We start from the raw sequence: 13882 nt of genomic DNA on the forward strand, positions 1-13882 counted from the left end.
CTAACCATGCTGTAAGACTGAGACCACCTGACAACAGATCAGGTCCGTTTGATCATTCCTCCGCTATGTCATGGTGAGTTTTACAGTTCTGTCAGGAGCTGCAGTGCTGCTAGAGAGTACCATGTTGCAATAGCATCAGTTAGGGTTATTCCTGTCATACCAATGTTGCTGTGGCAACAGGCCCGCGCAGGAGAGAGAGGGAAAAAGGAGAGCATGTTTTTTCTAAAAATATGACAATAGGCTCTTCGTTTCTCAAAATAAATGATTCATCAAATTCAGCTTTGTCACTGACTTCTTATTATAAAGCATCTTCTTCGGTTCAGCAAGGATTTTTTTTTCTTCCTGTGTTAAAAAAAACTATTCATCTCCCGACAATTACTGTAGTGCCGTGTTAATTTTAGAGCTGCAGGGTTGGTCAAGATGCTTGTAGTCTACCATAGGAATTAACTGCACGGCGCAGCTACGGGTGCCCTGCACAATGGATCCGAAGATCATTATCCCGACCTGGGTCAGTCCTTCCGTGAGCACTTGGAGGTCGGAGCCTTTTGGTAGTGAAGCTGGGCAGAGGTAGGGGCCACATGGAGCAGTGGCTGCAAGTTTAGCTCATACTGTAAGTGTGCATGATGTGCCTTTTCAGTGGAGGAGAGCTGGATGCGCTGCATTGCAAGCGACATTATGGGAAGTTCTTATTGTTTTTATTATTTTATTCTTCAACGAATGAATGGTAAATATTCATACATTTGCAGGTGAAGGATAGAACAAACATGCACTCACCAATTTGATACACGCACCCAAAAACTGCTGAAATGCACAAAAATGTCTGCGTCTTTTCCAAGTTATTTGTGTGTTGAATTTGTAGATGATAGTTACAGCTTTAATGTTCTAATCGACAACTCGTTTGAGCTTGAGAACTTATTTCTGTATTTCTATCATTCAGGTGATGTTTAAAATATCTTAAAATAGTGTAAAAATGTTGATCACAGTTTCTAAAGCCCAAACTGATGTCTTCTCATTGCTTGTTTTTAAAACAGAAGTCCAAAAACAAAATATATTCAGCTGAGTGTCACAGAAAACTAAGGAGACATTTGCAGAAGAATTTTGTTTTTAAAAAATGTTTTTTTTTATTACTTTTCATACATGCAACTGATCATCTCCGTAGTGCTTCCTCTGTCTAACCAACTGTGCACATCCCAGAGATATTAATTATCCACTCATTTTCTGTTAATGCACTAATTGATTATTTAACTAATCATGCTTTTGCTCTATTACTGACATGATACCAAAAGTATTGTTTAAACTTTTAAACTTTTTGCATCCAGAGAAACAGGTTATTCTCTGTATCTCAAGTCAAACTGATTTGACTAAAGCTGCTCTGTTTCAGAGCTGCATAGTGATTGTACTTCTAGAACTTTCTCAACCACAATTAGTCCTTTTAAAAGATCCAATTACTCCCAGAGCTGCGCATCTTATTGCCTGAAACTCTGATGTGACACCACAGTATGACTAATACCAGACCACTTCAGCTTATAATTGTGTGCTCAACAGGAGCTGATTAAGGGTCATTACTTGTACCATTATGTGTATATGGGCTCGTGTGGGTGGAGGCGGGAGACGCAGACAGACACACAGACAGTGCAATCTGTAGGACCCTCATATGTGACAGCCAGCTCTCAGCTGGAGTGCCTTTACCTCCTGAGCTCATCTCTGCCCTGCTGCTGGCCAGATGTTATGAGTGTTGGTTTCATATCTCATCACAGAGGAGTTCTCCTCACTCTTCCCTGTTTCATGTCCTCACTCTTTGGTTCAGCATTACCATCGTGCAGACCTGAAATAGCTGCTGCAGTGCACATTGAGGGATGTGTGTGCGTCAACAACCCACACTACCTTTTCTCTCCCACCGTGAACCTTTCAGGCACAAACTAAAACTTGGGATCACTGTAGCAGCACAGCCTCAAAAGCTTTCAACCTTTCTCAGATTCTTATTATATTGCTCATGCTCGCACTGTCCTTTCATTTTTCCCCATCTGCGCTTTTTTGTGGAAAGCGTATGCCTTAATAGTGGAAAGACCTTCCTCTTGTTACCAAGCTACTGCATGAGCTGTGCTCCCTCGCTGACCGACTGTCACTCATTTTCTGCTTCTCTTGATTGCACAATTAGTTTAATTTCATTTTATTGAACTTGCATAAAAGTTGCCCCTCGTTGCTTAGTCACAATGTAAGTGTTTTGCTCTATACGGACTGTGAAAAAAAATTAAGCGAGACTATAATTACATTTTTATTATTTATTCCATTAGGAGCTTTGCTGAAACTAAATTTTTCATAAATATATATATATATATATATATATTTAACAATTGTGTAGGTAAGTATTATTATGTGTCATCATCAGCCTATTAATATGCTAATGATGACACATAATAATGCTTACCTGCACAATAGTAGTAATTAAGTAGTATTAACAGGTTATGAGGCCAGAACTTTAAATGGAGTATAATGCTGACCAGAATTAACCTCATCAGGGAAAATAGAAAATAATAATATAATAATATAAATTTGTATTAGAGGTTGGAAACTACTGCAGAATAATCACACTATAATGTTACTTTGTAATGACATGATATGTGCTCATTTAAAGCATTACATGTAAATATTTACCATTTCTGTTGCATAAGCATTGGCTTGGGTATCTGCATATCTACTGTATGTAAGATGTTTATAATTTTAATTGTAATTTTTGGGTAGAATCCATACAGTAACAGCTGCTCTTTGGCTCCTGCAGTTGAAGCTGCACGTTCTACTGGGGAACCAAATCACAGACAGATAATTACCCAACTCTCCTCAGGGAAATGATTAGAAAAACAACATTATGAATATTCATGTTGTGTAAAATGTAATACTTTAAAAATGGCTTCAGGAAACATCTGTGTGGCTCTTTACAGTTTAACACCATGTCTTCTTCTCTTTCCTATTAGGGTGCAGGTGGAGTTTTATGTGAATGAAAACACCTTCAAGGAGCGTCTGAAACTTTTCTTCATCAAAAACCAAAGATCAAGTAAGTGGTGGATGCAGGCCATCTTCTCGTTTCCTCTAAGTCGGCCATTACCTAAGTGAAAGGGAACATCAAAGGATGACACACATAAAACAATGACCACAAATGTGTGCTCGGTGAGACCCAGATGCATGTGGTGAAACATATTAGAAGTGCAGCGTCCCACAGTCATAAGGACAATTACCGCTGTGCTGCACTTACTGTAAATCTATACACACATTTAAGCACACGCACACAAACACACACAATGATGCTGTTTCCATAACGTGTGTATCTTGCTCCGTCAGGCCTTAGGATCCGTGTGTTCAACTTCTGCCTGAAGCTGCTCACTTGTCTGCTGTACATCATCCGAGTGGTGACAGACAACCCCGGTCAGGGTGCCAGCGCCAGCCACGGCGCAGGACAGCAAAATGGACCCAGTGGCAACAACAAATGGTTTGTTTTCGGTGTCATGTTATTCAAAAGACATTTTATTAAAAACAAAAGTCCAGAAGACCTAGCAACACTTTATACCTCATTAGTGCTGAAGAAATGAGTTAATAAATTAAATAAGCTAAATGTTTCCAAAGGAGTTGTTGTTATTCCAAGTAGGAAAAAGTCAGGATCCAGTCAGCTCCTGTGAGCTTTTTGACTTTGTCTGCCAAGTGACTATAAAGTTGGCTGTTGGAATGAAAGTTGGTTTTCTGGCTACACTCAAGCTTGTGAGCATGCTTTTTTATTTGTTTTTACAATGTTGAAGTACTTGTACTGTACACACTTTAGTGCTTCTTAATTTATTCTTATTTACTACTTACTTTTGCTTAAGTAGTTAAGTTTTGAAAGCAGGTCTTTTATGTGCAACAGAGAATTTCTAGACTGTGATAAAGATCATTTTATTCTTGTTGGGGGAGTACTTAGATCTTCTGGTGTCCTCATTATAAATACAGGATGTGTGAGTGTGTAATGAATGTTAAACTAGACAGTGGCTTAACAAACAGGGCCAATGGTTACCTATTGCAGAGTTTTTATTAGATTTGAAAGATCGACTTTTGGCTCGTCCAAAGGTCCAGGCCGCACCGGGTGGGGTGAGATTCGATCCTGTGGCCTTTTGTCTTCTAACCTGATGCTCTCTTGAAAGAATAGTTTTTATTTTTGGAAAAGTGACTCTAATGCAAGCCAATATAGCAGCTCATGAATTCTACTTTTACAATATGAAAATGTCTTTTGTTTTTTAGTTGAAACTGTCGGAAAGGTGATAATTGTAATATGTGTTATTTATTGAGGTCATACTGGGTCGTACTGGAGTGCATTATAAGAAGAGTTGGTTCTTAAGTTTTGACCCTCTCGTTCGATTTTAATACGTAGGCCAAAACATTAGAACCATCTCTACCAGACAATTTTCTGGAAAAACTAACATAAGAAGCTTGCCAGAGTATGGTAAAATAAAATGTGGGAGTGGTGCCCATTTTAATTTAAATATCAGGGTGAATGCTTTTAGATCAGCTCCACTGGTAATAAGAGAGATTATTGGAGAGATTTGATCCAGTTTTGTGGTACAGTACACATGATTCTTCTCACGGCGGCAGCAGCAGCAGAAGCAGCGGGGATCTCGACAATTTGTGTTTTGACTGGGAAAGGCTCGAGAAAAGAAAATGACAACAATCAAGTGAAGAGATGAATGCATAGATCAAAATCCCAGTATCAGATAGAAGACAGTAAGAAAATGGTCTAATTCTGACTTTATTATGGAGGTGGTGATGGTTATCTTGACAGCAGACTTAATGCGACGTCTAAGTGACAAGGCTTTTAACTGTTTTCAGCGATCAAGCAGCCTAACATCTTTAAATAAATTTATTTTTTGTCTTGTTGAACAATAGGCTTTTCATTTTAATCTGTGTTTAACATCAAAAGTTACAAGACATCTAGGTTTTAATTTCAGACTGATGGATTCACTGGGTTGAATTGTCTTCCTAAAAAGCAACAGAATGGATCACTCCACCACATACATTCATTAACTCTTCATTCTGTGTCATTTTCTTCTCTTTTGCGCACCATCACGCCGCTGTCGTGCAGCATTGACTGCCAGTGGAACGGATCAGTGCAGGACAGAGAAATTAACTGGTAAGCCAACGAAAGTGTGATTTGTGGGAAAACTCTTAGAACATTATCATGTTGCCTCCAGCCAAAGCAATATTCTGTGTTTGTTCCTTCAGCTCTTTGTTTGGCGTTTTACTCTTACCTCATTTCCTGCACTCACTTTATTACTTAACCTTGCATGCTATTAGTGTTTTTATTATGAGATCAATGTCGGGCATTGTTCAGTGGACACGCTGTCACATCTATTATGCATGTTATATTTTAATATTCAAAAACAAACTGATCAGCCATATACAAGCGTTATTCAACTGCATTTATCCCCCATAATGGTATAAAAACAAATGTTAATGTATTTTTGACAATATTAAGGGTAATTATTGTTACCTGTCACTCAAACTGTTGATGTGTGCTCTGTCGCACAGGGAGTTGATCTTCTGGGTGGACAGAAAGGTTCCCGTCTGGGCCATTCAAGTAAGTCATTATAGAATATACACAGAAAGTAAAGTTTTAAGAAGCAGATGACCAAATTTAAATAAACAAAAGATTTATAAATTAAAAAGTGATGTGAGGTGATAAGACTTGTGATTATCTGATCTAAACCACAATCTACTGCAGCTTTCATTTTGAGAAGAGTGCTTCTGAAATGTTTGTCACTGTATGCTGTAAATAATTTATGAGCTTGAGTTTATTATTTCCTGTTTGGGTTTTTGCAGGTGATTGTGGCCATCATTAGCTTCCTGGAGACCATGTTGCTGATGTATCTGAGCTACAAGGTAAGACACACAGACAATTAAAAACACAGACTTCAAGCACATCGGCGTGATTAATACAGTCTGTACAATTAGTCGCTTACAGTCTGTGAGATTGACAATCCATAAGTGGTGTAATTATCACCAGTCATTTCTCACTGCTACATTAAGGATAGACGGTAATTACAGGATCTGGTTGAGGTGAAGGATTAAGTGGTTGTGGAAAGTGACAGAATACAATGAAGAAATGTGTCCGCGGTGACTCACTGTCTATCATGTGTTCACTGGTAAAACTGTTAAGGTCTAAGCAGGTTTTTCATTTCAGGGGAACATTTGGGAGCAGATCTTCCAGGTGTCCTTTCTTTTGGAGATGATAAACACAGTTCCCTTCATCATTACGGTAACGTTTCACCATGACATCACTGTCAAAGGCTCTTTATTTTAGAGATGTCTTTATCTTTTGATTTAGTTTTGCATCTACTACTGAAGTACATCGCTTATACGTTGGACAATATGACCTGTCAGGAGTTTTGAGGAGGACCCAAAAGCAACACAGTGAGAAGGACGTGAGATACAAGTGACTTATTTGTAAACGGAACAACAGGAGATGAAGGAGTTAAACAAAGACTAGGCAGAGCAGACAGAATACAACTTATTACATGGACAACAAACTTATCATGGGGTTACGGGATAATAGAAAAGGGAGAACTAAAAATCACACCAACGAGAAGCACAGATTATCTAGGGGGCATTTACTGATAATAACGGAGACCATAAAGGGGACAAAAACCTGGAGATAACTAATTACAAGTCTGGGTCAAAATAACAGGAGCAGCTAATGGAAACTAGACCAGAGAATGTACATGAGCAGGAATCAAGCAGGTGTGGAATTAGCATGACAAAAAAAACAGACAGAGCTAAAAGGGGAAAAACAACCACCAAACCTCAGAACAAGATGCATGTGACAGGAATCCACATGAACAGAGCTTTAGAGTCCAAAACCATAGTCCACATGAACAAAACCAGGAGCCCACAGGAGATGGGTAAACTGCATGTGTAACCACAACCAAACAAAGACGATGATCCGACCAGGATCAGGGGGAGATCTGGGTTTAAAAAGGGCAGGGGAATAGGTGAAAACAATTGAGAGCGGTGATGACGAGAGGTAAAGCAAAATAACAAAGTCAAAATAAACAAAGTAAAAGTCCAAGGCAGGAAATGAATAAGAGGGTCAGACCATAACTTGGCCTGTCTCTTATGCTTTTCAATCTAATGTCCTACTTAGAAATCATCGTGTTAGTAGAAATGTTCATGAGGCAAAACAAATGTTTCATTTTTATACATTTTCATATAATGTCAGGTTTAATTTTAACAGATGAAACATCTAAGATACATCTTTTTTCAGACGTTTGTCTTATATTATGTTTAAATTGGTGAGTGATTGTTTCACTTTCTCCTCAGATCTTTTGGCCCTCAATAAGGAACATCTTCATTCCTGTGTTTCTCAACTGCTGGCTGGCAAAAGGTGCCCTGGAGAACATGATTGTGAGTCCAAAGCATTGACTTTTAATTGCTTTATTTGGGCAAGTTGCTCTGAGTTGACCCTATGTCGTGTCAGCTGGACACAGTTACACAGGTTTTGTTTTACTCATACGAATGCTGCTGTTGACAATAAGACATCCTTCACCTGCTTTGGTTCTGCTCTGATAGGTAGCACCCTGGAGGGGTTCAGCTCGGGGATTATTTGCAACCCTTTTTGCATTTTATCATGTTATTCTGTATTTCATGCTGTCACACTGCAGGAAGGAGCATCCTGGAAAGTAGAACTATTTAGGATTAACAGCTAAACAAATGATGTGATTGAATAATGTGATGTGAATAATAGTCTTTGAAGGCCATTGCTAGACACAAGTCACATATCTTGTCATGTTTTTAGCTTGATGTCTAATAGTATGTTATTCATTGTGGTGTAGAATGATGTCCACAGGGCGATCCAGAGGACCAATTCAGCGATGTTCAACCAGGTCCTCATTCTCATCTGCACCTTACTCTGCCTGGTCTTCACAGGGTGAGGCTGCATCTTCATGGCAGTTTGTAGCTATTTATTAGCTTGTTTATTAAGTGAGTTGTTAAACACATTTGTACTATCAGATTAACAAGACTGGATGGCACCAATAATCTGATTTGCTCGGTAATATGCTCGACCTTTTGTCATGATCTTGGAGTTCTGTTTACAGTTTCTGCCCCACTTTAGTCTTTTTGGTTTCTTTACTCAACTTGTAAGTCTTGATTAGTTTCAACTGTTCCCCTCCCTATTTAAACCCAGTTCTCCCCACAGTTCCTTCCCAGTTTGTCTGCTTTGTTAACATGCTGCTGGGCAGGGTGCCACTTTGCTTTTGTTTGTGAGAGAATTTGTGTTCCAGAGAACTTTTTTGTCTGACATCCTGTTTTGTAAATGTTTATCCACGTGTCCAGTTGTTTTTTGTACACCTGATTGTTGGACCCTGGCTCCCCCCGATTTTGGTCAGAGGTTTGGACCTGTGTTGTCTCTCTTAAGTCTTGCTTAGCATTTGGTTCTTTGTTTCATCACTGTTTGTTAGTTTCTGTGTCGTTTTAGTTGTTGATTTGTTTCATGTCTATTTGCTTTTTCAGTTTTTCTCTGATAGTTGTTTTATGTTTAGACGCTTTGTCTCGTATTTTGTTTCTCACCGTCGGTTTCATCCCTGCACATGCGCCCTTTTTAATTTATTGTTAATCTGGGGTGTTTTGTGTGTGCGAACCCCTTTTATCGTAAACCCTCCTCATCGTCACCACCTACTGGGTCCTTAATACACACTCTTTTACAACATCTAATGCATCTAATGGGCTTGTCTGCACTAGTACTTCTCTGACAGTTGTTTTTTTTTAACTGTCAGGTACCACATTAAGAGTTTTCGGAAAAGAACCATTAAATATCACAATTAAAACACTTAATGTTGGTAATGCGCATTTTAGGTCCTGTAAATAATTTCAAATAATTTATATATTTCCTCTATAGTTTCTTGGAAATCAATATGTAATTTGGTATGAATTAAAAAAGAAAGGCATCAGGGGATATGCCTGTAATCAAATCTCAGTGCTAAGCTAGTGTAAGCTTGGGACTTTTATATCCATTGCAGCTAGGAACTTTCCATTATTAAATTGTTAAAGAATAAATAAAGATTTGTGTTTAAATTGAGCAACTCTATCGTGAATATTTCTACACAACACAAAAAATTAATTAGTCCCCAAACTTCAGTTTTTTCTTCCCAAAATATAAAATAATAGTGAAATTAATCAAACCTTGAGTTTATTTAAAAAAGTAAATGTAGAATTTTTACACTTTTGATTAATTAAACAGCATATGTTGCAGAGTTCATTGTTCATAGTACATGTAATAATAAATGCTTTTTTTTTTTTTTTTCAAATCAGCACCTGTGGAATCCAGCACCTGGAGCGAGCAGGAAAAAACCTCTCCCTCTTCAATTCTTTCTACTTCTGCATTGTCACCTTTTCCACTGTGGGTTTTGGAGACGTCACTCCCCGCATATGGCCTTCGCAGCTGCTAGTAGTCATCATGATCTGTGTGGCTCTTGTGGTTCTGCCTCTGCAGGTAAGGACACTACCTGAAATAATCTTGGATCATTTCTGAGTGTGTGAGTTCTAGGTTTGCTCAACTTGTTGTTTGTCAGTTTGAGGAGCTAATCTACCTGTGGATGGAAAGACAAAAGTCTGGGGGGAATTACAGCCGCCACAGAGCACAGACAGAGAAGCACGTCGTGCTGTGTGTCAGCACGCTGAAGATAGACCTGCTTATGGATTTTCTTAATGAATTCTATGCTCATCCAAGACTGCAGGTACCAAACCACACAGACTACACACTCATTTTTATTTCTTGAATGTCTCATGGTGTGTTTCTAAGGATACATAAATCCTTTAGATAACATTAATTAACACTTAGATGCCAATGTGCTTCTTGTGTAATCCTAAAGGATTACTATGTGGTGATCCTGTGCCCAAGTGAAATGGACCTTCAGGTGCGGCGAGTGCTGCAGATCCCTCTGTGGTCACAAAGGGTCATCTATCTTCAAGGATCTGTTCTCAAAGACCAGGACCTGCTGAGAGCAAAGTAAGGAACCGACCCTAAAACATCTGGCATCAGAGGTACCTGACTTTTCCCAGTTTCAATTAAGTTCCCTCTGAGATCGTGTTTAAACAATATTCTGATTGTGTTACTATAAATACATTTTAATCACCATAACGCCTCATACATCTGACTTCAGGCCTTGCCTAAACTAAAAGTGTATTTTTCATCACGTGTCTCTCAAAGCAGAAACATTTTATTAAATATTTGGTTGGTCTTGCGCTTAGGTCCAGACTGAGTTTTCTGCTGACCTTTCTTCAAGCACCAGGAGGTTAAATGCTATATTTATGTAATAATATCTGTTGGATGCATTGTCTGATAATTCCTGAAGCCCAAAAGATGAATAACTTTGTTGATCCTCTTCTTCCTCCCAACTGGATTCATTTATGGTTCTGAGTCTATAGCGATTCAGTGCATTGCAGTTAAATCTGTTACAGATGTTCATGTTCACCTTAACCTCGGCTGATCCCTCAGTTTTTCATTCTGCATAATCAAGTTAACATTTTTTGTCCAGCACTGGTTTATGACCAAGCTGGGGTTTAGAAATTGAATATTTAGTCCCAGCTGTACTTTGCTTTGACTAAATATATCCTTGTAATTGCTAAAATAAAATCGTGAACATACTATAACATGTACCTATAGTATCTATTAACATGTTATGAATAATGGCATCAGCTCAAAGTGCTGCTGTAAATCAGTGCAGCCTCACAGAGCCACTAGTTTGACTTTTTGTTCATTTGTTTGGCAATAATTTCTTTAATTTAGCAGAAACGTGACTGAATGAAACCAGTGTGACAGAAACACCAGGTGTTGCTGATTCGCTGTGTGACTTAGTCTAACACTCAAACCCTGTTATTATGAGAAGTTAGGCTAATCCATGTAATTCCCATAAGTAAGGTAAACCACACAATCTAATTTTCATTTAAGATATATTTATCGCCACTTGGCCTTGTAAAGAGAAGATCAATCTTAGTGATTGGCCTGAACAGTGTGGGCGTGTCATTTCCACATCTAGTCCATCATGTTGATGATGTGCCCGGACGCTACAGCTTCCCACATTTCACTGTCAGTGTATCTATTCACCATGTACCTTCAGTGGCTGCACAGCTATGTCTCAGATCAAAATGTGGATGCTAACATTTTATATTTTTCATTCTGGAGTACTTATAAATTATTGTCACAATATATGAAGCGTCGTGTTTCTCAATTTTTTACTTTGAGCCAGATTTTCATTTATTCATTCATTCATTCGTTCTTTATACAGTAGGTATTTATTCAAGATGCACCCATTTCATTTGAGACCGAACTGAGCCTGTAAATGCATCACTTTCACTTAGGAAAGCAAACATGATCTGACTCACAGTTTTTCTAATAAGGTTGAGTCATCATAGTACGACTGGATTTCTGTTTTTACAATGAAGAAAGGATTATATATCTACTGTATATCTATGCAGCTATATATTTATATTCAGTTTTTTTCATTGCCCTAATCACATTCATGCATGAAAGTAATGGATAATGGGAAATGGAGGATCCAGCATTTTTAGAACTTAAGCTACTAAAGATCAGTAACACTTCACCTGCTTTAATTTGCACTAATGAAAATTTATTTTGGGTCTCCACCAAAAGCAAAAAGAAAACTTCTCAAGTAGAGACAGTGACAGTCGTTTGCAACTGTTAGAGTACAAAACACTTCACAACAAAGCAAATGTTACTCTGATGAAAATGGATCATTAAACTTCCCTGTATACATTTGGCAGGGCTTTGATAAAGCAATGAGACGTAGAGGGCTGGGTGTGTGTTGAGCTTACATCCTGCGTCTGGCAGGCTTTCAAATCCTCCCACACTTGTTTTGCAGTCTGCACTCTCCTGGCTATGTTAATCATATGCAAAAACAGTTCCACATCGCCTGCACATGTACAGTATGGAGGACTTCAGATTTATCTATATGCAATGTTAAGTTAAATACCACTCTCGTCTGCCTTCGTCTAATTATCATTTTAGATGACTCACTTGCATCAGGGTTTGTGATCTTTTCTGCTATTTTGTTGTTGAGCAGTTGGCATTTGTTATTCACGTATTTTGACTTTGTTGTAATATTTATCAACTGTGTGTTGCTGCCGTAGAATGGATGATGCAGAGGCTTGTTTCATTCTGAGCAGTCGTAATGAGGTGGATCGCATGGCTGCGGTAAGAGCAACGGTTAACAAACACGCTGTCATTTAGTTGTTTACAAAAACTCAGTTGCTGGATTACAAATCAATTATTTTTAATTGTTTTCCCTCAGGATCACCAGACCATCCTGAGAGCCTGGGCAGTAAAGGACTTTGCTCCAAATTGCCCACTTTATGTCCAGATACTCAAACCTGAAAACAAGTTCCATGTTAAATTTGCAGGTAAGAGTTTTTAAACTTCCATGCAAATGTTCCATTATTTAAAAAAATCCAAGACATTTTTGGAAACATACTCTCTGTCTGAGAGGTTGATGAAAATATTGATCACTCTCATGTCTTTGCATTAAAGGAGTTAGTATCAATATCATAATAACATTGGTGTACAAGCTCGCCTGGGAATTATCACCTGGCTGTGAAGCAAGCAGAGGATCTTTAAGCTCATTGTTTTGGTTTTCCTGTCTGCAACATTACTTTTCTGTTTCCCTCCCACTGCTCTTATATCATTGATTACAGCCGCAGCAGGAGCTGTTTTCACTGGGAAGCAGACAGACACAGCAAGTATGTGGTGAAGCATTTTGCCTCTACTGTAATGAGCCAGTTATTTCCTTTAGAAGTTAGTAGAGACTTAAAACAATGCTAATGCAACTTCACTAGGTGGGCAGGAGCATGCATTTACAGGAATGCTAAGGGTCTCCATATCTGCTGGATGTGTAAGCAGGCAACAAGTCCACCTGGTGGTTTTAATGTTGTGGTGGACAGAAGTCAGCATGGGCACCCCGACCCATCTACAGCAACACAGCTCCACGTGTTGTTGTATTTACTGAAAAAAGCAATAGAAAGTGCCCCCCGAAAAAAAAAAAAAAAAAAATATATATATATATATATATATTATTTTGCAGGTGTAAAAATTATATTAAACAGTCTGAATCAGAAATAGGTTTACTACCAAGTAGGTCTTCTAATACAAGACAAAGAGCAAAAGCATGTGCATTTGCTAGGAAATAGATAAAAAAACCATAAATCTCTGTACCATCATAAGTTCTAAGATCATAAGATCTTGCAATGAGCTAGCTTCATAGTCAACAGACAGATGAGGCAGAAGTATCAATATTTTCTACTAACTCTCAGCCAGAAAGTAAATAATTTCATAGTCCATATTTGTGACTTTTGTTTTCAATTTTAAAGCCTGACACATCACAAGATACTTTGTACTTCTTGAACAGCCTCTCTGATCAATTACATTCTCTTCCTTTCAGATCACGTTGTGTGTGAAGAAGAGTTCAAATACGCCATGTTGGCTCTCAACTGTGTTTGCCCTGCCACCTCCACCTTGGTCACGCTCCTTGTGCATACCTCCCGTGGACGGTCAGTCACCATTCATAGCCTCCTTAAGCTTTATGATTTGTCCTTAGTGTGATCATAAAGCCTCCCCACAGCTGGCACAAAGAGGTGAATAAGCCAAAGCAAAGACAAAAGTCTTAGTCCATTGTGGAACTCAGCAGGAATTAAAGAGCAAAAGAGAGAACGGGTAGGACCTAAATTGATTTTTTTAGCATTTGTTTTCTGCAAAACTGTGTGAAAAGCTCTGCGGAGGAAAATGATTTTTCACAGCGTGCAAACAGATCACTTTTAAAAGCTGCTGTCAATGACTGAAGGAAACTGCATTAAAGGG

At 38.5% G+C, this 13882-nt stretch overlaps 1 protein-coding gene across 9 annotated transcripts in view; it reads left to right on the forward strand.

The window, feature by feature from the left end:
- kcnt1a (potassium sodium-activated channel subfamily T member 1a) overlaps positions 1-13882 on the forward strand; it is a 29160-nt gene that overhangs the window by 5805 nt on the left and 9473 nt on the right. For 5 of the 9 annotated variants that reach the window (XM_067484915.1, XM_067484911.1, XM_067484913.1 and 2 more), the window contains 15 exons: positions 2973-3052; positions 3337-3484; positions 5102-5149; positions 5548-5596; positions 5839-5898; positions 6200-6274; positions 7336-7419; positions 7848-7942; positions 9325-9505; positions 9585-9749; positions 9885-10021; positions 12163-12226; positions 12324-12432; positions 12724-12768; positions 13467-13575. In XM_067484915.1, the coding sequence (XP_067341016.1) occupies positions 2973-3052; positions 3337-3484; positions 5102-5149; positions 5548-5596; positions 5839-5898; positions 6200-6274; positions 7336-7419; positions 7848-7942; positions 9325-9505; positions 9585-9749; positions 9885-10021; positions 12163-12226; positions 12324-12432; positions 12724-12768; positions 13467-13575 (1449 nt within the window). Of the gene's footprint in view, positions 1-187; positions 568-2972; positions 3053-3336; positions 3485-5101; positions 5150-5547; positions 5597-5838; positions 5899-6199; positions 6275-7335; positions 7420-7847; positions 7943-9324; positions 9506-9584; positions 9750-9884; positions 10022-12162; positions 12227-12323; positions 12433-12723; positions 12769-13466; positions 13576-13882 lie in introns of those variants that run through there. The other 4 variants (XM_067484912.1, XM_067484914.1, XM_067484918.1 and 1 more) reach the window with 3 other exon arrangements.

This window comes from Channa argus, chromosome 18 (genome assembly GCF_033026475.1).
Source record: "Channa argus isolate prfri chromosome 18, Channa argus male v1.0, whole genome shotgun sequence".
In the NCBI taxonomy this organism is placed as follows: domain Eukaryota; kingdom Metazoa; phylum Chordata; class Actinopteri; order Anabantiformes; family Channidae; genus Channa; species Channa argus.